A 26,139-nucleotide genomic window follows, 5' to 3' on the forward strand; every position below is an offset into this window, starting at 1 on the left:
CTTCTGAGGCATCTAAAAGGAAAAGAAATAGGTACAGTGATTTATTAGGATAGGTTCTTTGGGAAGAGCTTGAATGTATTAAATAGTTAAAGGTCAAAATGTGGCTCATGGTGATTATCAGAGTCCTGGAATTCCGGTCATGAGGAATGAACACTTGGATCCGCCAGGAAGACCTAACTGTCTTGAACTTCAGCGGTTTTATTGGTGAGATGACCCAGTCCCCTACAATAACTAATGACAGTGTGCTCCCAGGTAGTGGTCCTCACAGCCACCTACAAGCTTTCAGAACATATACAGAGTGTTTTATAGGTTCTGTGTCACATACACAGCTGCAGGGCAGATGATGATGAAATAACAGAAACACAGTCAAAAGAATGTGGGACTTCTGCAGAGAGGACTCAGTGCAATAGTGTTGATTACAGGAGATTGTTATGTCAATCAGGAAGGGAGGGATTATTGTCGGTCTTAGCTGTAGGTTTGATCATGTAAATTAGGGTGATTGCAATACTGCTAGGAAAACTGGACTGGCCACCTTATCAGTTTTGTTGCTGTTAGCATAAGAATAGACAGGGGTTAACTTTCCTTGGGAGGTCCTTCTACCACAAATGTAGCTTCTGTCTCTTAAAGAAACAACTCACAGAAGCCTTTCTTGGAATTCTGGTTCTTTTTGAGAGAGAGAGAGAGGCAAGGACATTGCAGCTTTGATTTTATAACAGAAAGGCACACATAATTTTCTACATGGATTTATCTGAATTTTCCCAACATGATATTACTGGGATCTATTGAACTTAGTGCTGTTGTCAGTGCCTCACTACAAAAGGTCTAGCTATTAATGCTGGCAAGGACAGCAGAAGCAGCCACGAAAAGAAATAGCTGAACTAATATGTGTAAACAGTAACTGAAGGATGGAGGGAAATAATGAAGCTAGGTAAGTAAGAAACTAGAGGAGCCTGTTATGGAGGAGTGAGGCAGACATAATGTATAAATATAAAATAGGGTCAATCAACTTATACTTGTAAAGGAACATATGTGGGTCTGTTTGGGTTCAACTTCTGCCAACTGTACTGAGCACACATGACCACCATATTTAAAAGCCTCTCAGAAGGAAAAACTACATTAGAAAGAGGTTCCCTCTACCTTCTAGAATGTGAAAAGAAGCCCTCTACAGTGGCTTTCCCAAAACTATTTTATCCTCTCGGTAAATTTTTGGAGCAAAATGCTCATTGTCTTTGGGCATGCCTTCTAGGATTGACCAGAGTTGCAGTCTGCAACATCTGGAGGCACCCAGATTGCAGGGAGGAGGAGGAACCATAGTAGCTGTGCTACCACAATCACACATACCCAGGAGGAGTAAATCCCATGGAGCTCAGAAGACCCGGAGATGCAGTTCCACACATCTGGAGGACACTAGCTTGGCAACGGCAGAGTAAACATGCCTTGAGGCTGTACTTGCTGCTGCAGCGGTACCAGAAGTTAATTGCAAAAACCTGGCCGGCTGTCGAGAAACAAATTGAGCTCTCCTGCAGAGCAGCGCGCAGCCTTTTTTGGGTTGTCTCGTCTCCGGCTTTCCCAGCCCTGCAGCAGTCGCAGATACCTGATGGCGCCTCCCGGAGGCTGACTCCTCCAAACCAGCAGAGGATGCCAGCGGCAGCGGCGGCAGCGGCTGAAGATGAAAAGACACGCTGGGAAGCAGCCTGAGCGGAGACGGGCAGCAGCAATGTCTGCGAAGCTGCGGCTGCGGGCTTAGCGTGGACCTCATCGAGGGAGGGGCATCGCCAACCTCTGGAGAGAAGCGGCCGCCGGAGCCCAGCGCGCTGGTGCTGGGCGAAGGAGGGACACAAAGGGAGAGCTTCTCTTCGGCGGTGCCTGCCCAGGGGAGATGCCGGCGTCGCTGCTCTGCTGATAGAGAGGAGAACCAGCACGAGCAGCAGGAGCGGCGGTAGGTGCTGTTGAGGCTTCCCTTAGCGGTCTCCGGGCGCCCCAAGGCCACCATTAGGATAGTCCTCGTTGTGCTATTAGCTCCGGGATATTAAGCTTTAATGTTTGGGGAGAGCTAAGGTCCCAGGCTTTCTATCACTGGGTGCAAATAATTACTTGGAAGGTCGTGTTTACTGTTAGTGCAAGAAGAAACTTCCCTCTTTTTTAGCTTTATTTCCACTTCCAATCCGCTTCCCAATCTTTCTTAAAACAACCGCGCTCCCTTATCACCAGTTCCTCCATCGACAGGCTGCCGAGGAGATGGTTGTACTCCTGCGTTTTCTTTTCTTTGGGCTGCTACAATCGTGGCATCCTCACATTTTTTTTTCTAACTCCCCAAACTGACGGTGCCCTAATTTGAACTTGTCTCCCTTTATTTTCCTCCAGCCATTTAACCTTTTGAAGCTTACACTAAATAAAGTTTAGTATAAGAGCAACCAGACGAAGGCATTTATGCAATGGAACTTGGAAATCCCGCGGTCACGCTTGCTGTTCTTACTCGGAGCTCTGTGTGTGTAGTGCAGAGAATGCAGGGCAGTATGAAATCCTGGTTTTGTCTTGGGGCAGGGGAAGGAAACTGCCACCTATCTCGCATATCCTGTGTAAAGCTTCTTAACCCTCCTCCCCAGTAACAAGCAAAAGAGATAAACCTCTGATCAGTTGCAGCCCATAATTTTTTACTGGAGTACTTGAAGTTTAAACTGGGTTTAAGCAAATATGAATTAACGTTAATTGTGGGAGCATCCCCCTCCCCCAGTTCTGCACTTACCATAAAGATTATTCTTGGAATGACTCAAGGGGTTGCATAATCCGTATTCATTTACTAATTTATTTTAAAATATGTCTTGGCTGTCTCTCAGGGCAGTGTAACATCATAATGCATATAAGAAAATCAGTGTGGTCATAAGAAGCAGTAACAGTGCGCCTATCAGGAAAAGGCCAAAATAAAATAATACATTTTCAAGGCCTTCTTAGAAGTCTCCAAGTATGCGGATGCCTGATGGCAGCTTATTGCAGAGGTATGGGGACACTGTGGAAAAGACTGGCTCAAGTGGCCTTCCACCTAAGTGCTTTTACAGGTGGGGAGATGAGAAGAGCCTCTCTTGCGGATCGAGGGTGCAGGCGGTGTGACATGGGTGAAGGTGGTCTTTCAAATAATTTGGTTCTAAAGCCTTTAAAGACTTTAAAGGTCAAAATCAGCACTTCAGATTAAACTTGGAAACACACCTGGAGCCAGTGCAACTGGCGCAGTACAGGGGACAGAATGACTTCAACCTCATTAACATTCAGATGGCCTCATTCTGCACCCACTGTACCATTTTCAAAGGCAAACCCACAGTATCCCATATTGTAGTAGTCCAGCCTTGAGATTGGATTGTATTTATTCATAATTATTTTAGGCTGGTTTTAAACCCTCTCAGGGTGGTGTACAAGTTTAAAATTCTCTAAAGCACTATGCAATCAGTTTTTGAGCTAGTCTGTACTATGTAGTGTTATGTTATGTAGTGTAAGTGGTGTTCAGTAGTAGTACTATGAAAGAAGGGTGTATCTACTTTCCTGTGGCAGGGCAAGTCACAAGCACATATTTCTTACTATAGGTTGTACCCAGTGTTAGACTTAGTGAGAGTAGAACCATTGAAAATAGTGGGACTTAAATTAAACTACCCTTGGGAATGGTAAAAGAGTAAAATGAGCCCTCAACTTAAAATAAGAATAAAAATGGTATCAAGGACATTTCAAAATTAATTCCAGTGGTCAAGAAATGCAAATGATTTTTGTAACTAAGTGTAAAAAGATCCACAGAGCTAACTCTTGTTCCAGAAATGATGCCAAGACCATTACTATTTTTCTGCAATAACAAATGTTATGATAGTGGAATTTAGGGTTCTCAAAGAAGGCCACAGCTTGACTAGAAAAATATATGCTGGCTAAATTCATGCTCTGTGTTTTATGGGCATTTTTAAAATATGATGAAAGCAAGAAAGTCTTGTAGCAAATTAAAGGCTAGCAAATTTGTTTTGGTATGGATTTTTGTAGATTAGAGTCCATGTCATCAGAAGCCTGAAGTGTTAATCCTCATTTCGCAGATTTATGTGAACTACCTGCCTTCTGAGTTCAACTTGAGAAGGCCTATTATATATCTTGCTATCAACTGAGGCATGGCTAGGAGGAACAGGGGACAGGGAATTATTTGTGGCAGTGCCTAGACTGTGGAGTATTGTGGGGATTTTGTGGCATTCCAGATATGATTGAACTACAGTTCCCAGTACCCTTGAGCACTGGCTGACTAGAAGTAAGGTTTATGCAGGTTCGGTGTGTCACGGTTTCTTCATCACTAGTATTGTGAGAATAAATGGTAAACAGTGAGATGGAAGAGGTACAATCTGAGATTTTCTGACAGAGGCCATTCCCAGAAGTGATAATTGGTGCTAAAACAATCTTTGTGGCATTGCATGCTAATTTAACACCAGTAGCAGAAGCAAAATCCATGGTCTTGAAGGACAATGAAGCATGTATTTTGGACAATCTGCAGTGCTGCAGTTTTGAATGTGCTTTCTTGAGACTTGCTGCTCCAGAACAAATTTTCTTTTTAGAAAAATCTGCAGAATCCAGACATTAGAAATCGGTCATTAATGTAAGCTACATGGCCAATATTCCCCCCACCCAGCCCTCTATCACTTCAGAAGGTGAATAGAAGGCTAAAAATTAAAAGCTGATAAGTTTCAAAAGAGAGCATTCAAAACTGGACACATGCTAGGTTTTAAATACATTTAAATAAAACCTGCACGATTTCTCTTCTCATTAATATACAAACATTGCATACAAATACAACATTTTGTTGTTGTTAGTCGCAAAGTCGTGTCCGGCCCATTACGACCCCATGGACCACATTCCTCCAGGCCTTCCTGTCCTCCACCATCCCCCGGAGTCCACTTAAGCTCACTCCAACTGCTTCAGTGACTCCATCTAGCCACATCATCCTCTGCCGGCCCCTTCTTCTTTTGCCATCTATTGTTCCCAGCATTAGGCTCTTCTCCAGGGAGTCCTTCCTTCTCATTAGGTGACCAAAGTATTTGAGTTTCATCTTCAGTATCTGGCCTTCTAAAGAGCAGTCAGGGTTGATCTCCTGTAGGACTGACCGGTTTGATTGCCTTGTGGTCCAAGGGACTTGCAGGAGTCTCCTCCAGCACCACAATTCAAAAGCCTCAATGCTTTGGCACTCAGCCTTCCTTATGGTCCAGCTTTCACAGCCATACATTGCAACTGGGAAAAGCATAGCCTTGACTATATGCACTTTTGTTGGCAGTGTGATGTCTTTGCTTTTTAGTATGCTATCTAGATTTGCTATAGCTTTCCTCCCCAGGAGCAAGCGTCTTGGCTGCAGTCCCTGTCTGCGATGATCTTGGAGCCCAGGAAAATGAAATCTGTCACTACCTCCATTTCTTCCCCATCTATTTGCCAGGAAGTGAGAGGACCGGATGCCATGATCTTAGTTTTCTTAATGTTGAGTTTCAAGCCAATTTTTGCACTCTCCTCCTTCACCTGCTTCAAGAGGCTCTTTAGTTTCTGTTCACTTTCTGCCATTAGAGTGGTATCATCTGCATATCTGAGGTTGTTGATATTTCTCCCAGCAATCTTAATTCCAACTGGTGATTCATCTAGCCCCGGCTTTCTGATGATGTGCTCTACATATAAGTTAAATAGGCAGGGGGACAGTATACAGCCTTGCCAAACTCCGTTCTCAATTTTGAACCAATCAGTGGTTCCGTGCCCAGTTCTCACTGTTGCTTCTTGACCCACATATAGGTTTCTCAAGAGACAAATAAGATGGTCTGGTACAACATATATAAATATTTATTTATTTATTTATTTGAAATGCTTGTATACCGCCCCATTCGCATAAGCCTCGGGGCGGCTTCCAACAAATAAATAACAATATACAAAAATATAAAAATTGGATTCATCCGAGCAATAAATAAAGCAATAAATAATTTAACAGTTAATTAAAATAACATTTAAATAAAAGGTCTTGGCCTGGCACCGAAAAGCGAATAACGACGGCGCCAGGCAGACCTCTCTGGGGAGCACATTCCATAGGTGGGGCGCCACCGCAGAAAAGACCCTCCTCCAGGTACTCACCCACCTAATATCCTTCACGGAGGGTTCCCGGAGAAGGGCCTCTGCCGCCGATCTTAGAGGGTGGGAGGGCAACTATGTAAATATTTATACATGTATTATTATTTAATAATAACTCATGGGTTGATTCTGGACTTAATCATGCTAAAAGTAATTGAAATCAATGAGATTCATGAATAACTTAAGTTTTGTTGATTTCAGTATGTTTGCTTCAAGCTTAACTAAGTACAATTCAGTCAAATTGCTCCTTCGATGCTTGCAAGTCTCCAAACCTGGAAGCTTGTGAGCATGCAGTGGAGAGTAAGGGAGTGGTGGAGCTGGTTTCCACTTCTCATTCTTCCTACCCTGCAATTCAGCTAGATGGCCAGTTTTCCTATTTTGAAGAAGCTGCCAGTGTGGTTCTTTCTAGGAAGGCTGTGTTGGGGTGGGGGGAGCACTCAGTACGCAGCTCCCCAGCTCTGAGGTCAGAACTCTGTTTCTAGATTCTGGATAGGAAGGTGCAAAACATGCATTAGTTGCCTGGTCTTAAGTATATTCAAAATTACATTGTAAAAAAGTACATTTCTTGTGGTTACCTTATATATACACTTCAATTTAGAAATTAAATGCTCTACTTCAAATGCAAGTGTGCATTGGAAATGCTTAACTTGACATACTTGTATGAAAATTCCAGTGTGAATATATGCCTGAGAGAATGTACATCAACAACCTCAGAGGAAGTTTTTAAATACCCCAACATTCCTAGACTCTAGTGTCAAATTTTTGTATATCTGAACAAATGAACAGATATCAGTCATTATTTTGCTCCTGCCTAAGGAGAAAAAGCTAAGCATATTGGAGGAATAAGAATTTGCCTTAGTATCTAGTGAGAATGAAGAAAATTTTATATTTAAGTGATGAGGAGAGTTTTCCTTGTTGATAGGGTAAGGAAGGATAGAACAATTTGGATTTTCAGGTCTGAGGTAATACAGCAAGTTTATTTTACTTGTATTTAGTAAACAAAGCCAAAAAAGGATCCCATCTTATTTTCTCCCAATGCACTACAAATATTTGACCTGAAATACTTGAGGAAAAAAAGCACATTTCATATGATTTTATATAGAAATGTTTATGAGAATACTTATAAACTGTAAAGACAACAGCATTTACTTGTTTAGATTTACTGAAAAAACAAAGGTAGTGAAAACTTTTGAGGAACTAGTTAGTTTTCTCAGTTCAAAGAAATGTGCATAATATGTAGACAACATCCATGTATTTCAGCAAAACTCAACTCTCTTCTACTAAGGTTATTGGAGAACCTTTAGTTTTGCTGAAATGTTCCATTGCACTCCGAGACATATACATATTTCAGTGCTGTATATGTAGATATTTTCATATCCTTACTAAGAATAATCGTTTGGGAAAATGGCAACTTTGAAACTGCCAAGCTTTCCTATTTGCTTTGGCATCCAATACTTTTTGCTAATGAAAAGAGGGCAGTGGAAAATTTTCTGCCTTACATCACTGGCTTCTTCATGACCACTTTGCCTAGTAAATGTACTGATTACAAGTCCCACTATCCCCAGCTATCATAGGAAGAGCTGTCTTAGACCTTTCTTCTGCACTGTTGCTTCACTGTGGCAATTGGATAACAAAATGCTCAGTTTTGTTCAAATGAAGCAAAGTAAAGTTTCTAAACTCTGAGTTTATATGGGGTAAGAGGAAATAATAGGTTTAGAAGTTGGAATATATGATTGGAACACTAATTAAAACTATATAAATGTCTGCCCAGAGAATACAGTGCTTCCTTGAAATTGTTTTTGTCACATGTCCGGTTTTGCTCATGAAGGGCTCATCAATAAATTGTTCAGGGACAATGCTCATAAAAACAATGCATCAGAGTGTTCTGGAGTTAATAAATGGAAATACTTCTGTTATGAAAATTACATGAAAAATCAGTATTTCTGTGTTCTATGTTGCATGGTTTGTTTATTAGAAAGCTTGATATCAATTTTTGTTTAACTTCATGCTGTCCAAGAAGTATTCTTTCTCTACTGGAGAAGCGGTTTTACATTCAGCCTAATGCTTACTAAAATAATTTTTCAGATAAAGAAAATAATCTTCTGAATAGGCTTTTGCATTTGATCGTATTCTTCCCATTATAGTGTGGGTGTGTTTCTAAGAATCCAAATCAAGCCTTGGCGACAGTATTTAGAAGTCTAATTTTGCAGTGCTATTGTTATGTCACTAAAACTAGACAGAACTGATTCATGATAACTTAAGGCAGCAAGATTTGCCTTGCTCAACTCATAGTCAATGTTTTACAGAAGAATTAATAATACATTAGCTTACCTCCTCAGGTAAAGGACAGATATTAAAGAGTAGTAGAATTAGTAACCAAGCTCTCTCTCTCCCCTTCCTTCATCCCATCAGCCATGTCAAATTTATTGTCAATTCAGTTAAATGTAGAAGCCCCAAAACAAAATGCAGCTGTGGAATTCTAGGAAACCCTGGGTGTAATTTCCATCACTGCAACATTCTGTGTTCCATGTATGGGCTGTTTCATTTATTAAGGGAATTTATACACCACTTTTCATCAGGTTGGCTTATATAAAAATTCAGAAACACATCAATTAGAAGAAAATAAAAAAGAAGTCAAGCAAAACAGTAATTCAAGCAGACCTTCAGAGGCCTAAGCCAGCTTTCCTCAACTGGATGCCTTACAGATGTGTTAGACTAGAACGTCATTCAACCCAGTCAGCTTGCTGGGATGATGTAGCTCCAGTCCAGCGCATCTGAAGTGGTATTCTTGATATGCTTTTAAAATCAATATGTTTAAATGCTTATTTGAAGACTGTAGGGTGAATAGGCAAAGTATACACATTTTAAAAAAAGGCTGAGGCAACATACGTTGCAGTCAACTTGGAAAAGCACAACGCACATGAGAGTGGAAGCTATATCTTAAGAGGATAGGTAGGATGAGATTTGGGGAAGTCTAAGGGATTGTAGAAGAACTGAGGGATTTATATTAGACCAGAAATACTGCTGGTGGCAGACAACAGGAAACACTGATCCAGGCAGCTGGGGATAGAGCCTAAGAAGAGAAGATCACCTTAGTATCTATTAAAACAGCTTTTCGTTCTGTCTGCCTTCCTGCAACCCCATTTAACTTGTGTATACCAGCTTAGAGTTGCTTTTGCAAAGATATGGCTACTAGATTAAGATTTGTTGTGCAATCACTTGGTATTGTGCTTCCTTAGTGGTTTTCTGCATATTAGGGATGTTAAGATAAAAATCAATAGGTTGCTGTTGTTTTCCTGGTTAATGTTTCATATTTTATCTGCTAGTTGTTTTTAATCCTCCTTTATTCCCTTTTTGTCTCCTGCCCAATTAACTTCCAGCAACAGAGGAGCCTCCCAAAAGCAGGTGGTTGCATGCTTGACTGGTGTAGGGCACTGGAGCAGTTGCTGCTGCATATTATAAATAGTCCTGATATGCTAAATGCAGGGCTGGGCCCTTCATGAAAACTCTTCCATAACTTGCATGTGACATTCCCAAGACATTTGTCTCGGGCACTAATACAGCAAGCAAACATCAGAGACATTGGAGTTTCTAAATAAAATCAGTCTAAAATTATGTCTAGGTTATCTTTAAGCATGGAACTCACAAAATGGGTACCATAAAAACATGAAGTAGAAATTGCCAATTAAAATAATTAAAAACTAAACTTAGCAATAAACCCAATGGGTCCAACTTAAGGGAAGGCCAGTGAGAAGAAGTCAGTTCAATCTGAGTTTTCCTAAACATTTGTAAAGAAGTGGAATGAAGAACCCAAATTAAGTTGATTCCAGAGGTGTAGCATTACTTTGAGCTTAGTGCTGTAAGAGGTGTCTCTAGTTGGTTAGATCAATGGCCCATCCAGCCTAGTATTGCCTAGAGCAAACATTGGTGTTCAGATACATGTCCCATGTAGTTCAGTGAGGTTTACTCCTAGGCATGTGTCTATAGAATTGCAACCTTGGTTTTTGTTTTGTTTTTGTTTTTTTAGCAGAAGAGATATTAGAAACAGAGCAAGTCAGAAAGGCTCTCCCAGGCTATCTAGTCTGACCCCTGGCTCCAGCAGGCTCCACTCATGACATACCTACCATGTGCATGTCCAGAATGTATCATTCTCTTCTGTCCATGTTCCTCTGCCTTTACAAAGCAATGCTTTCCCTGATCTCTAGGTGGTTTTATTTCATTTTATTTTGGTCCACTGTTAACATTAATTTCATCCTCTGTGGTTCATGACCAGTGTGTGATATGGAAAGAGCAGCAGAGAAATAGGGTGAGAATGAGAGACAAATCAAAAGAGCTTGATTTTGAATGGATGTACCAGCTGGCACATCCAGACCCAAATAATTTTACTTATAGGTAGACTGTCCGACTTGCCTTATCAACTAGAATGCTTAAATGGGGGCATGTTCCTTACAGGGCAGGTTTGCATAACATGTGAACCCACCCAGCAAATAAGTGGGTTGTTCGTGGAACAACCTGCTGTACACCTGACAGATGTTCAAGCTCATTGTTGGTTGTACCCCCCCACTCCTTGGTTCTGCAGTCAATATCCCTTCCCAGCAGAACCTGTTTTTTCTCCCTGCTTTGATTGCTCCTCCTTTTTGTTCACAACAGTTTTGCTTTTTTCAGAGCCTCAAAAATGCTCATTTGGGGTTGTATTTTTTACTTTTATTTTTTTGGACCCCAGCAAATCATGCAGTAATGTTTGAATATTTTTCTTTAATTTTTGCCAGCCTTTTGGAGGTGTGCCAGCATCCATGCATGGCTCTCAGATATATGTAGTCCTGCTTGGTCTACATCCTTGCAAGTTTCAGCTGGCAAAGGGAGAGAAGTACAGTTGGTGACATCAATGGAAATTGTCAGTGTAAAATTTCATATGGGCTAATTTGCACACTTTCAGGGACATCAGCCAGGCAAAACAGCCATGTGCATGCTTGTACACCAGAAAACAGAAAAAAAAAACCCAAATTATGAAGTCATTTGTGCACATTTCTGGGCCCAGGAAAACCAGGTCAGGCCATTGATGGTCACTCCAAAGTGCTTCTTGGGCATTGGTGGAGAGCTGTCCCTGTTAGTGGCATAGGACCGATCATGAAGAGCAGCAAGGGGGTTGTGTTGCTCCTACCATTGGTTTGCTGGGAGATCCCTGCAGTCCACAGTCCACAATGGGGTCAGTCTATTGAATTTGGATGACAGGATCACCCATTGTGAGTAAACTCACACTATTGATCAACTCCTAGAATAAGCCATAGGTTGGCAGGGTGGATTGTTGTTCCAAAATAAGCCACTCTGCAGGAACTGGTTTGGGTTTTGATGATACAATCATCGACTATATTTATCCACAATGGGCTACTCTGTTATGCCGATCTACTTGCAGGGTCTTTTTAGCTTTTCCAATAAGACTGCATGAAAGTTAGTCTTCCATTTTAATTAGGACTCCAGCTCCAGAAAGTAAGCCTCTTAATTGGTGACGTAACTGGGTGATATTTCAGATGGTGACTTTTATTTCCTAAAATATGATGGTGGGCAAACTTCAGGTGTGGAGGGTCAATTATGAATTTCTTTCATTAAAACTTGAAGGTTCAATCATACAGTTACAATTTAAGACCAAAGCACTATAAGCAGGACATGTTTATCTCAGGAATTAATTTTCAATAGAAGAACTGGGAAAGTAATAGTTGTTGCTGCTGATCTTCTGCAAATCATGTAGACAAATGAGTAGATCCCAGTAAACCTTCTCCCTAACCCTGCTGTATGACACTGAGGACCAGTTCACAGGTGGTACATACTGTGATTTGAAATGGGGGGGACTAGGATTTATTTATTTATTTATTTAGAGTATTTGTATGCCGTCCCATTGCATAGCCTCGGGACGGCTTACATAAAATAAAACATAATACAAATAAAATCCAGATCTACCCTGGCTGCAGATTAAAACCTATAAGTTGATGTTAAAAGTTATTAAAATATTGTTGAAATAAAAAGGTCGTAGGCTGGCGCCGAAAAACAAATAACGACGGCGCCAAGCAGACCTCTCTGGGGAGCGCATTCCACAGGCGGGGTGCCACCGCAGAGAATGGTTTGTTATGTCTTCTGAACCTGGTGGCAAGGCTTTTCTGAGTACTTAACAACTCTCAGATAACTCTATGACAGAACATGGGTTGGTTAAGCACTGAATGTTAAGCAACAACCCCATCATGGCTTAAATAATGGCTGTAGTAATCATGCAGTCTTAGTCACAGTAGGAAGGTTTACATGATGTGTTAAACTCATGGAATAAACCTGTGGTTACTGCAGGTCCTTGATGGATGTTGAAAAAACACTGGAATATACACAAATTTAGGGCTGTGCCATTACTGCAGGTGTGCAAATTTCTCTTCCATTTACTTCCCAGCTATTAAATTTAAAGATGTTTCCCAGTGCAAATATTCTCCAAAGCTTTTTAAAAACCAATTATGGAGCTGGCAGACCAGGATGGAACAAATGGTGGACTGATGCCAAGCAGTACTTACACCTCCCCCCACTCCCCATTCACTCCTCCATATTCAGCAACCTTTTCAGGGTTTTGTTTTTTATACTGTTAGGAACCTACAGTAACTGCAGCAGTAAATGCTTTGAAAACGAGCCACAAAAAGGCAGTTGGAGCCAGTATCTTTCCTTTCTGAAAAAGCTGGAGTCAGGGAAGTGCTGAAGAGGTGAATGACACTGAGAACTGTCAGTTCAACACTTCAGAGCAATAGGATCCCACTGCCAGGGGGAAGATATTGCCCCTCCTTTTGGTGAACCTTATTTTGCTGCTCCCTGACCCCTATTTAATGCTTTTCAATTAGTAGATCAGCAGTTAGGCCACTGTGCACATATATGTAGTCTCACCACGTCAGTTTCCATTTATGTTATCTGTTCTACTTCTTTGGTCTCTTCCATAGATGAAACCTACAAGGAATTTAACTCAGCAAGGCTACACATATTGGACAGCTGTAAGAATATGCTTATGAAGGATTGACAACAACAACAAATGTTTAAAAAGTGCTGTTAGGATGCCTTGATGCTGAAAGTTATTTACAGTGGGGTATCATGTTGTACAAAGCAGGGCAGACTTTGTCCTAGAATGTATTTCGTGGTAGCGAGGGGGAAAGGAACAGTTTAAAATTATTTAAGGAAAAGGGTTGTAGCATTTTTGTGTCTGTTTAAACATGATTATAGATCCTTCATAAAACATCTCAAGGTGCTATAGAAAGAACAACTTATAAACAAATAAACAACCTAGTACACTGAATATTAAAATAATAAAACAAACCATCTGAAATATACAGCCACAATCTAAAATTAAATGGATGGAAAAACTGGTTCACAACTTAGAACTTGGTTTTACTTTTCCTCATGTATCTTATTGGTTTTTCTTTTTCTAACTCATCAGCTGGAAAAAAACAGCAGCTGGAAACTGGGGGTCATCTTCAACCAGATGCAAGAAATCTGTGATCTTCTTGGGTTTGGCCCTGAAAGACCGCAAGGATTGTCTGATAAGCATCTCTATGCTGGAAATGCTTATGCAGCACAATTTGGCTTGGCTTAAAGGCAGAAGTAATTCCTCTTAGAGCATAGTGCCAGCTGTTGTGTAGCCAGGCATACTTTTGGGACAGAAATTCTTGCCTCCACCAGATGAAAATCTGTCTTGGATGTGTTTCAGGGAGTTTGGTGGCTGTGAATGAATATTGTTAGTTTTCCATTTTCTCACTAGCATTTTCCCAGTTAAGCTGCTGCATAAAATGGCTCCACTGCATGTTTGGCTTCTTGGGAAAAGGAAAGCTTTTTTGTTTTAAAACAATATTGACTTCAAATAATGTCTACATGTCCAGCTTTTTTAAAAGGATTGTTCTTTATCTACAGCATTCCATTCTTATGTAATAATTTGTGCTATGCTGTGACACTGGAATTCACAAGGCAGTTGAACCAAGCACCTAAAACAACATAAATTCCAAAGATCAGTATGTTGACTTAGTGTGGGAGTAACTTGGAGCAGTGGGTGAGAGGCAAGTTCCTTTGGAAGATAAAAGTATTTATTGGGTTCTTTCCAAAGTTAGGCTTACTTAGAGTAGACCTTTTGAAATCAATGGGGCTTAAGTTAGACTAACATTGGATACAAGCCAAGGTGTGGTAGTTGAGGTTTGTTTATATTAGTGATTTTGTCCTTGTTCTGTTGCATTAATTTCAATTCCTTCTACTGTTTTTCCTCTCTACTCCTATTACTTTGATGTATTGCATCAACAGGCTATAACTGATGATCCTTAACATGCTGTGGTTGTTTCTCACCCAGAATGGACTGCATGTCACAACATGTCTTTTCAGTTGGTTGTTAAGTTAAATGTCTTATATGAACCTGAGCTGGCTGGTAGGCTCTCATCTTTTTTAAAGTGGCAGCCTTTATGTATTTCCTTTGGTTTTATTAAATATTTATTATACAGTAAGAATGTCCTTGGTGTTAGAAAATTGGGGAAACTATCCAGTACTGAAGAAATCTTGGAAAAGGTGGCTAAGTTCTACCAGCCTTCCTGGTGCCATAATGAGCTCTGCTAATAGAAAACCCAGGAACTCTTCTTACCAGCATTTCCTTTGTTTCCTCTCCCTAACTTCTCACAATACAACTTTGCCATCAAGATTTATTTAAAATGCAGGCAAGGGATGGGGGAAGATAATTAGGAAATATATTGCTCTTTTACATTGGTTTATTCTAGTACAACCTTGTCAACTAATAGGGCCAGTTTTAAATAACTAGTCCTCATGAAACAATTTCCAAAGGGCTAGCCATCTTAATCTGTTGCAGCAGAAACAACAGAGTTGTATGGCCCCTCAGGCACATTTATTATGGCAAGAGCTTTTGTGGATACTTCAAGCACCACTTGATCAGATGTTTGACATATTAAAACTTGAGCTGGCAGATTCCTGTACACGTGCTTGGGTTGGGGATTGTAAACTGGCAAGTCAGAGGGAGCAGTAATATAAAGAGCATAGACAATTATAACTGCCTTGACAGTTGTGCTTTGCAAAAGTTGGATGATTCCCCACCAATGAGTAGATTCACACTTGTGATATGCTTAAAGCAACAACAAAAGGTTTCCATGTTCGAACCAAGGGAATAGAAGAGAATCTTTTCAAGAAGTATACTGCAGCAATTTCACACTGATATATGTCACTGGAATTGTTACTCAAGATCTGTCACCTTAAGATTTTTTTGGGGAGTAGCAGGGTCAACCTTCAAGATATTGATAGAGTGTCCCAGGAAGAGAAATGTCCCCCTGGCTGGTTTGTAAACAAGTGATTCCTGATTTCAGAGTTGTGTTTGTTTATTCTTTTGCACTGGAACTTCAGCAGAATGCAGTAAGGTATTGCTGACAAATGATGGCCTATGTCACCCTGGAATATGAACAGGTGTATGAAGCCCTAATGTTTTAGGTAGCACTATAGTGTTACCATCTGTGTCTGCTGTAGGCTCTGGTCCCTGTGATCATTTCTCTGCTGCATGTCTGTTGCTGGTGAGCAACTTGTTTAAGTTGAGCCGCTGTCTGTAAGCAGTTACAGGCCTACCACCCAAGGTCTGCTGACCATCCTGTATAATGATATTTTTCTCACACAGGAAAGCTGCATGGAATTTTCAGGCCCATGCCTAAGCATTAGCACAACTCACAGGAACATAGGAAGCTGCCTTACACTGAGCGATGGCCACCAATTTGGACAGCTTTAAAAGAGGATGGGACAAATTAATGAAAGATAAGGCTATCGGTGGCTAGTAGTCTTGGCCGCAGTGTGAACAGAATGCTGGGCTAGATGGATGCTTGATCTCATCCAGCTTGGCTCTTCACATCCTTACGACTTCCGAAGAACTAGATCTAAATATAAGCAGAAATGTTCTAAAATGTCCAATTTTACCACATGAAATGGAGAATGAAATTGTAGTGGATGGAAGTTTATTTCTTGAAAGATAGCATCTCCTTTAAAAAAGAAGAAAAAGAGAGAGAGGGAGAGTCTCTTTTTACTCCAAAGAGAGAACACAAACTTTATGGATTATAGGCTGTTCAAATCTCTCATTCTGGGGTGCAGAATCTTTTTCAGGCCAAGGGCTGAATTCCATTTCAAAGAAGATTTTGGTGTCTACATTCCAGCGATGGGTAAGGCCGAAAGCAAAGTGGGTAGGTCCCAAATACCAAATTACCTTAAAGCAACCAAGCAACCAAGTCTTGGGCATTCCAGCCTTTTAGGATATTTGTAGAGGTGCCTGGGAGGGTGAAAAACCAGAAAATCACTGAATGATTGGTTGGAGGTAGGGTCAGAGTAAGGGCAAGGGGTCATCTGCAAACACCCAGAGGACTGGATTTGGCCCAGGAGCTTCTGCACCTCTTCAGGACCCTCATAATAAACCCTCACAGTTGACTGACTTGGTAAAAAGGTATGGTTTTTCAATAAAATAGAAGCGAGAAAAGCCCAATTAGGACCAATAATCAAATACACAAATGCTGATAAATTTGACCCTCATTTCTTCTGGTTTGCTTCTCTTAGGTTGAGTTCTGTATACTATGGGATGGGTGAGGAAGAGAACAAATATGTGTCCCAGCTCAAGGATGTGTATGACAGCTGTGATACCACAGGTTCCGGGTATTTAGACAAGGAGGAGCTGACAGAGCTATGTCACAAGCTGCATCTGGAAAGACAGCTACCCTTACTTCTGGAAACACTCCTGGGGAATAATCACTTTGCTAGGGTAAGTAGCTCCAAGACTTTGCACCTGAATATTGTGAAGGCACACTTCTCTGATAACTTCAAAGTGGCAGTCTCTTCTCCCACTTTCAGGGTTTGTTTTCATCCATTCACAAAATTCTTGACTGGCCTGGCTTCCTCTGGTTTTTTGAGCCCCATCACTGACTTCAAAATGCAGACATGCTTTCCCCCAAATGTGCAAGCTAACTTCATTGATGCTACCCCATTGCTTTGTAAGAAGACCAATAACCATCCCACTTCCATGATTGTGTCTGGCCTACTCATTCTGTTTTGGGCACTGTTCGTCACATGTCTCCCCATATTTCTGCTATGGTCAATGTCCTTTAGGATCTCTGGGATTTGAATATGGGTTCTGAGTCCTACTCAACTCCACATCTCCCTTGCCTTTTGTTCAGACTGTTTTTCAACTACTACTGTTCTCAGCACCAGAAACAATGCACTAAGGCAAATGTGGGCGGGGGAGATGGTGTGGGACTAGCTAGGAGTAGATGCCTCTAATCGCCTCTACTTGGATGAGAAGCGCGGAAAGGGCGTGTTTGAGATTTGGCATACTTATTCTTGATCCTTTAACATGGTTTGGAAGACTGAATGCAGTCAATATGTTCAGTTTTTTCCATAACTATGTCCTTGTCTTTTAGTGATGAAATCAAGCCTTACTCTTTTGTGTTTTGCTGGTTTTCTAGAATGTAGACTAATATCAGGGAATTCACAGACATCCTTATAGTTTTTCAGCAGAGAGTTATAAATTACTTTTTTCCTCCACCCCCTTTTCCTTTTCTCAACTGAGACCTGACTAATGGAACTTGCTAGAAACTGAAAGCATGTTCTGTTTGATGGAACAAAAGTTACTCTCTCATACTGACTAAACCAATTGTTCCCATCCTTATATATCATCTAGAGACTGCTGTAAACAAAGGTTAGCTTATCTCTGTCTGATATTCCCTATAGAGATTTCTAGAGTACCAAGAAATAATCATTTTCTTGCTGTGAAGAATAAACAAAATGCCAATACCTCTTTCTCAAAAGGGAAGCTCTTTTCTCAGAACACACTTAACAGAATGAAACCTGTATGAAAATGTTTTATATTCTGGGTAGTAAAGGTGAACTTTCAAATGATCCTAAGACCTATGGAATTTTCCATAAGTTGTATACGAACATGGGTTAGGGTTAGATGAATATCCAATTGATTTTCAAGAGCTGAATAAAAATTAACCTTATTAGATGCCATTAAACTAATGTAAAGTTCTCTTAGGCTCAGCTTTATATCTTCTTTGCTACTTCCTTATGTCTTGGGTTTCATGCAGGACCAGCAATATTTGAGGTACCCCACATATTACAGAGTACCCCTTGCTGAAGCTGGTATGTGAGTTCTATGAAGACCCATGTAATCCTGTAATTCAAATACTAATTAGGAGAATGGTAGAGGCCAATGTCTCTCCAAGTTGAAGAGCCAGAGAAATCTATATCGTGCAAATTGTGATATTCATTAAAAGTACATATATATTCTCTCCTTTGGCTCCAGTTAACTAACAAAATAGTTCATACATGGATACATTTTGGGATGAACAAATGAAAGTAAGATTCTATTAGGGATTTGATATTGCCGCTTTTTCTACCAGTCCACTTTATCTTCCCCAATGAATGAGACAGAAGAAAAAGCAGAATTGAGCTTTTGTCCTGCTGTAGAACTAACTTAACATGACTTTCTGCTTGTCTTCTGCTAGGTTAACTTTGAGGAGTTTAAAGAAGGCTTTGTGACCATATTGTCCTCAAGCATCAATCTTGGTCTTTCAGATGATGAGAGCAGCTATTTGGAGCCAGGTAGGTAAAGAGTGAGATAGTAAGGTTGGCACCAGACAGACCTTAATGAGGAGTTTGTTCCATATATGTCTCTCCCCACCTTTTGCACACCATAAGGAGAGAGGATCAGCGTTGGAAAAACTGTTTCCTCAGATGAGAAGAAAATTAGCTCAAAGATTCCTAATTTTTAATTAAATGTTCATTGATATATGGAACAATACAAATTGTCTGCAGTAGCATCTTAGATATTACATTGTTTGTTAGCTGCCCTTTTAAAAAGCTTTACTTGGACTGAGAAAGAAAAATGGGAAACAGGAAAAGGAAATTACATGAACCAGGTCAGCTACCGTTTCTGTCTCATAGTTGTTCCAGATGAAGTCAAGCCGAAATACATCAGTGGGGCAAAGTGGTACGGTCGCCGAACTAGACCAGAACTCCAGGGCACTAAGTTGGAAACCTCCAAGTACTTACAGGAGCAGCAAGCGAAGGTAAATGTGAAAAGTCAGTTGAGGCGCTCAGCATCTTTGGAGAGTGTGGAGGTAAGTTCAAGTATTTTTCTTTCAACTATTTTGAAACAGGCTGATTGGATTTAATTGAGTTCCTTGACATCTGTTAAATGTTATATTTATGGTGGCTTGGACTTGATTAAGAGAAGTAGCCTATTAAATCTCACAGGTTTCTTTAATAGTTCTGTTCTGGATGAGCACAAAGTTTGCAATTGTTGCCTTAATGAATATTCATTAGCTATCTGGGCAGTTTACAACAACAATCATAGACTCGTGCATTCAAGTCACCCATCCAGATTGTAACCAATTCTAGATTAACCACTTCTACATAAAATAATTATGATAGTAGCATGTTTTGTGCATGAGGTATTTTGCAATTTATAAATTACTACTATTATTAATACATTGCATTTGTATATTTAGATGAGGACTCACATGACTGCTGTTCCATGCAAAATAAATTTCCCTGCTAAAAAAGCTAGCATGTCAGGGAAAAGGGTGTTTGTCTCGCCTTGTCTCTGAGGTGCTAGTTTTCTGCCCTTCGTTTGGACATTCTATATGTTTGGAGGAACAAGCAGTCCTGGAAATCTCCACCTTGCAGCTCAAAGTGGCACAGTTCAGGGGCAGGATGCTGCTTCAGTGCTGTTGTGATAGATGTGGCAAGAGCTGATTTGTGTTTTAAACTGAAATCTGACGTAAATTGTGTGACTGGAGGGTGAATGCTTGCCTGACTTTATGACTGTCAAAACGATGCAAGGGTAGCCAGGCATACAAATCTTCTCTCCCCCTCACCCCTGCTTAGCACCCATTGTTTGTGTGAGCTTGGCTGCAGGAAGAAAGTATTTGGGGAGAGGAACTTCAGGAAGGCGAATGGCTAGCAGGACAGGGGCTTTGTCCTTCTCGCTTCCACATGTTTCTAGTAAAATTTCCCATCGACTTTGTGCTTTGGAGCGAATTCACATTGAAACACACAGATCTACCTCTATCAAGCCCAGCCTGAACTTTCAGAACCCGGTTTTTATTAAAAGGAAAATGTCTGAATTTTTTCTCTGCCTTGCTCCACATGACACACAATCTTGGTTGTGTGGAACAGGTTACTGCTTGTTCTTGCAGTCCTGGGTAGTACAAGTGAATTTTCTTCTGGTTTCCAGAATGGCTGTACATTTCTTCTTTCCAAAACTCTTTACCGAGGGCATGCTTAGATTCCTGTTCTTTTCTGCTTTCTCCTTTAATGGAATGAGTCAAAATGAGATACATAGTTGAGATTCCTTGTCCTAGTGTGGTTTTTCTTGACATGATAACACAGTGACTGCTTTTAAACTTTTCAAGATTGCAACATGTTGTACAAAAGCAAATCTTCCAAAAGTGGGATGAACCAAGCAGAGGTATATTGTGACCATAATGGTTGTGAGCCGTCCAGAGACTCAAGAGTGATTGAAAGGCCTAGAAATATCCCAAATAAATAGGGTACTGCTAAATCAAAAGTCATATTGGTATGTATGCCTTTACATTAAAAAAAAGATTAGGCGAATCTGCCCTTAAGCTTTCTTTGGAACACGTTGGGCCTATGCACATATGCATTTGAAGGCTTAAAGTTTTCAAGACAGATGATTAGTTCATTGTTTCAAAACTTGCTAGGAAATGAATTTTCTGCAGCGCATATGCAGTACTACTGTGGAACCATGGTATTAGACGTATTTTGTTATATTGCTTCCTCCCCAAAACAAACAAAACCTTCACAAAGATGTCTCTTTTCTTAAATCTTTCCATAGTCATATACTAGACCAATAGCTAAGTTTCCCTATTCCATAGTCTGTGGCCCATGAATTCTGCCAACTTACAGGATTTTTCATGGATGGCCAATGAGTATTTCCTTTCACTTTACAGAAGTAACCTATCATTTGGGTTGGCTTCTAAGTTCTATTCTACAAATGGAAGAGCTTGTTTTGTCCCTGAAAGACACTCTGATCCAGCAGAGGTTTTCACTAGAGAGAGAGAAAGAAGGGAGGAGATCTTAAGCAGTTTCCCTCTTCCCTGCAGCCCCCATGCCACCTCTCACCCTATTTCAGAGGATGCCCTAAATGCTGAAGCAAATTTTTGGGAGTGTAAGGGACTGCAGGAGGAGGAGAAATTCAAAGAGATTGTCTTGCCTCCTGGTGGGAAGCATGACTGGAGCTCCCCTATGGGGATACTTCTACCGATGAAGAATTAGCTAAGATCCAAGCAATGAGCAGGGTTTGCATGACTGGTTGTGGGTCATTTAAGCTATGAAAATCTGCAGTGCTCAGGGGTACTGTCCTGAACATTCAACCCCCAACTGAATTTTATCAAGTCACATGAACCTTAGTCTGTTCCTTAACCCTTCCATAAACCCTCTTGATTGGGTTCGTATGATGCAATGTTTCACAGTCAAGGGGCTGAATATTCAGGATGGTACTCGTGGGTGTTATGACTTGCCATGGCTTAAATCACAGCAAGCTGAAGAGCGCGAACAGCCCCATTGTCTGATTAAAGAAGAATTCAGCTTCGTGTTTTAGTCTGTGTTTATAATTTTTCCAAATCCAGTATAGTTTTTAGGGGCATTCCTTTAACCATTCTCAAACATACAGATATTTTAGTAATCTTGAGCAATAATTTTCAAGTTGAAATGTTTCAAACTAGAGACATCTCTCTTGGAATTTTCATAATGGCACCCTTATAGTTTTATCACAGAGCTTATGTTTAACCATTTGATACGCTTCAGGGTACCGTATTAGATGATTAGATTATCAGCTTTTGTACAATTGATCCAAGAAAGATGATATCAATTTTAAGTCCATGCCATTCCTTGAAATATATTTCTTATATAGTAAAAAGAATTGAGAAATTCAGCTTCTACTAGTACATGACCTAAATCACCAGTTGGTTTGAAATATTTACTAGAGAGCAAATATTGTTTGGGGCAAGTGCTGGTGGTAAGCATTATGAACTTGAAATACCTGGCAATTTCTCAATAGCTGTCATACTTGCTGGGCTTCCTGTCCTCGTTATTTTTCTTCAAGCTTGTCTCCATAGCTTACATAAAATACTTAATCTTATTCTTTTCAGAGCCTAAAATCAGATGAAGAGCCTGAAAGCATGAAAGAACAGCAGCATGAGATGTTTGAGGGTCAAGGTGGGAAAAATGTAAACTTGATCAGAATATATAAACATGAGGGTAGGCAGAAGGATCTGCTTCTGATGCTTTCATACAACACCAGAAAAATGGAGTTTTAATTCTTATTGTAAAATACTTCCAACTACAACAGAAACCCTACAGATTTTGGAAACAATGCTGCATTAGGGGTTTGGATCGAAATGCAACATGTTTAGTACACCTTCTATACAAAGGGTTCCAAATCAATAGAGCATGTTGCCTTTTACATGGGGTACATTTAGATGACTGGCCCTTCTGTCTGGCAGAGTGAGGTAGATGAAGAGGGTTGTGGATTGGGAGAAGGTGTTGGAAGACACCATTGTGTGTACGACACACACTGTCTGCCCTACGTATTCTGCTAACCTGCTTTCTGCAGGTATGGTGAGGAGACTTACATATGAAGTAAGAGTTAACTCCCAATCCAGTTGGCTTTTGAGCATGGAAAGGGTAGAAGAGCCATCTTGCCCTTCACATCAGGAAGCAAAATGTTTCAGGCCAGCCCTGGATGGTAAGCACTAGAGGAAGCAATGAGAAAAAATGAACTCTTCAGAGGGTAATGAAAATGTAGCTTCCATTTAAATAGAAGGGTTTTACACAAGGAGCAGTCTGTAATAAAACTGATAGTATAATTAGAGGGAAAGTACAATTCTATTTAACTAGTGGAAATTCATTGTTTATAGGTCGAATGTGCACCTGGGATGATGACCTATATGACAGCCCCAGAAAAGTCTTGACCTCATATTTTGACATGACTGAGAATCAGGTTCGGGACATCTGGGAAGACCTTGGTATCGGGCATAATGGGTACCTGAACAAGCAAGAGCTGGCTACTGTTTGCAAGAACATTGGGCTCAAGGAGCTGAATAAAGAGGTAGGATAAATGTGGTTTTTGGAAACTTCTCTCAGCAATGCTGCATGGCCCATGCATGGGAAAATGGTGGCTGTGCCCAGAATATTCATCATTTAGGCATCCTATTCCAAGTGTCCAGAGCTCCCCTTTTCAAAGGAACTCCCTCACCCACTTGTCTTTGCAGCATTCCTGTGAGGCAGGTTAGGCAGAGAGTGTGACTGGCCCGTGGCTGCATAAAATTTTGAACCCGAGTCTCTCCATTCCTAGTCTGGCACTATTATGCTACACTGGCTTTTTCCACCACCAGCCCATCTCTTTGCTGTTGGGTGCATTTTGCTGTTACAGCTGTTTCCCCACTCCTTTTTATATTAGAAAAGTAGCAAATGAGGTTGGGATGGGGTGTGATTGTGCCCCATCTGGAAAGTACTATTCAGTATACCATCTCCCACCCTTCAGAGTTAGAGTTAGTGAATTGGGTCAGGACCATTATCAGCTGCTGCCACAGTGTGGGCCAGCTGCTGGTTTTCTGAAGCAAAAGAAATTTCTCCATCATGTAGGAGAACCCCAGAGGGCACCCCAGATGGTGCCACTCCCTGAACGAGACTGGCAAGGTCTGTTCTCTCCTTCTCCAGTGGAGGGGCTGCTCTGTCCTTCCAACCGAAATGGAAGCAGAATGGTTCCAATAGGCACTGTAACAGCTTAAAAACCTTTCGACAGAGAATTAAGGTGAGATGATGTTGTTATGTCTCCAATAAGAGAGGTTTACTGGGCTGATCACAAGAACAAAAGAAAAATAAATGCAATGTGCAACCATGAAAGCTAAAAGAATAAAATGTAAAACTAACAGCATAGGAAATTATAAATATAGTTCTAGAATTAAAAAAAAAAACAACCCTAGGTGCTTAGAAGAAAAGGCCTTTGCCTTGCACCATAAAGGAAATGTTGGCACTTGATGCCAAATGTTGTTGGCACTTGATGGATCCCAGAGGGCATTCCACGAACAGGCATGGACGGACAGCCCTCTTTCTTCTACCAGCTAACTTTGTGTGGCAAAGACACTCAGAGAAGGGTCTCCAAAGATGATTTTATCCAAGCAGGAGATATTTTCTTAGATGTTCTGGTACCAAGGTCCTGACCAACACTTTGAATTGGGCTTGGAAATGAACTGGAAGCCAGTGCAGACGGCAAAGCACTGATGTTGCATGGTGGTAGTGAGCAACCCCAGTAGACAAGCAGCTCTGTTTTGAACTTACTGAAGTTTCTAAGCCACCCTCAAAGGAAGCTCCACTTATACTGCATTGCAGTAATCCAGCTAGGAGGCTACCAGAGGATGGCTATCTGCCAGTGTGTTATCTCTGTTCAGGTAGGGTCACAGCTAACATATCAACCTAAACTGTGGGAATCTCAGCGAATAGAAATTCTACATAAGGAAATTCCTGTTTTCACCTGAGGCTACTGAAGGACATTAAACACCACAGAGATACATCAGACCAATACTCAATTAGTGTGGGTTTTCCTCACGCCAAAACCTTGATCAGAACTTTCCTGTTGTTTTTGCCAAAAAAGAGTCTGTTTTATAGTGTGTGATGAATATGTAGCTTGGAATGAAATCAGTATGGCTGTGCTGAAGATACCTGTGACTGGAAAACTACCTTTCTGGGCTGTGGAAGCTGCAGCCCTTCTGAGAAAACGAAAATGTCCAGTGACAACCCACCCCTGGCTGCTGTTTGTTTCTTGGATCATCACCCTGCCCACAAAGTATGGGGTGGTTCTGCTCTTGGATCTCTGAAGCCTCATCTGATACTTCTATTACCTGTCTGTTCAGGAATGGGAGACTGAAAAAGCAAAGAAAACAAAAAGAAATAGTTTACTAGTAATGAGGCAGGGCTTTTAAGAGCACCAGCGTGCTTTCTTGGCTAGGCTAGGCTAGTCTGGATAAGCAAAATGGTTCCTGCCGGAAAAACGTTCTGTTCCAAGGAGAGATGCTGGCCCCCCTTCTGGAAGGCTGAGGAAAATTGGTTTTGTTCCAGGGGGCAGTGTTTGAAGGCTGGAGTGCTTGCATATTTTTCTCACTTTTTAGTTTGCTCAGCTTTCAAAAGGCGTTTGTTTTGCCAAGATCAGACCCCTTACGGGACTTTGCTGCTTAAAGGCCATGGTAGTTGGCACTGATCTGCTTCCAAGGACATTTGGTAGTTCTGCAATATAAATGAACACAGAATTCAGTTTTGTCTTTTGTGTACAATGTAAAAATGCTCAATTTCTAAGTTGTTATTTCTATTTAAGGTAGTCTCCTCTGAGTGGTACAGTGTTTTTGAAAATGTGTTTCTTGCAGGATCTCGAAGAATTATTTAGTAAGTTGGATAGTGATGGAGATGGCAGAGTAAGTTTGAAGGAGTTCCAGCTTGGCTTGTTCAGCCACAGCCCCATTCCTTGTCCAGTTTCCTCAACACCACACAAACCAAAACATCAAAAATCACCATCTCACCAGGTAATCCTTAAGGAATGATTTCTGAGAGCGGCATCTTCAAAAATGTTATTTTAGCATTGAAGCTGTTCAGATAGTGCATAGTTTTAAACTGAGTAGTGTTGTGTCTCTAGCTTGTTCTTATGGAAAATTTTGGTTGATTTAAAATCAGAAGCAAATGTTTTTGAACATTTGCATCCTCCTGGTGCATGAAGAGAAGGGAAACAAGCCCCACCATGACTTGTTCACATAGCCAAAAAACATGGTTTCCTTTTGCATCTGAAATGTGCCAGAGTGCCTTGAACGCCAGTTCCAAATTTAAAAAGTGGTCTGAAAGATTCCAGAATGAAGGCACTGCTTTCACTTTGCATCCTTGGAAAGCAAAAGCAGAATTTATAATGCCTTGCCTTAATGATTCACTCTG

General features: G+C 40.8%; 1 protein-coding gene across 2 annotated transcripts in view; it reads left to right on the plus strand.

The window, feature by feature from the left end:
* The first annotated feature begins 1,842 nt into the window (after positions 1–1,842).
* The window catches only part of NINL (ninein like), a 54,814-nt gene continuing 30,517 nt past the window's right edge, over positions 1,843–26,139 (plus strand). For both annotated transcript variants that reach the window (XM_044429038.1, XM_044429039.1), the window contains exons 1-7: positions 1,843–1,939; positions 16,702–16,903; positions 18,645–18,741; positions 19,084–19,259; positions 22,314–22,380; positions 23,082–23,272; positions 25,584–25,739. In XM_044429038.1, coding sequence (XP_044284973.1) covers positions 16,724–16,903; positions 18,645–18,741; positions 19,084–19,259; positions 22,314–22,380; positions 23,082–23,272; positions 25,584–25,739 — 867 coding nt within the window. In that variant the 5' untranslated portion in view covers positions 1,843–1,939; positions 16,702–16,723. The remainder of the gene's footprint in view (positions 1,940–16,701; positions 16,904–18,644; positions 18,742–19,083; positions 19,260–22,313; positions 22,381–23,081; positions 23,273–25,583; positions 25,740–26,139) is intronic.

Source organism: Varanus komodoensis, unplaced genomic scaffold (assembly GCF_004798865.1).
Source record: "Varanus komodoensis strain SLA01 unplaced genomic scaffold, ASM479886v1 scaffold2, whole genome shotgun sequence".
Classification (NCBI taxonomy): Eukaryota; Metazoa; Chordata; class Lepidosauria; order Squamata; family Varanidae; genus Varanus; species Varanus komodoensis.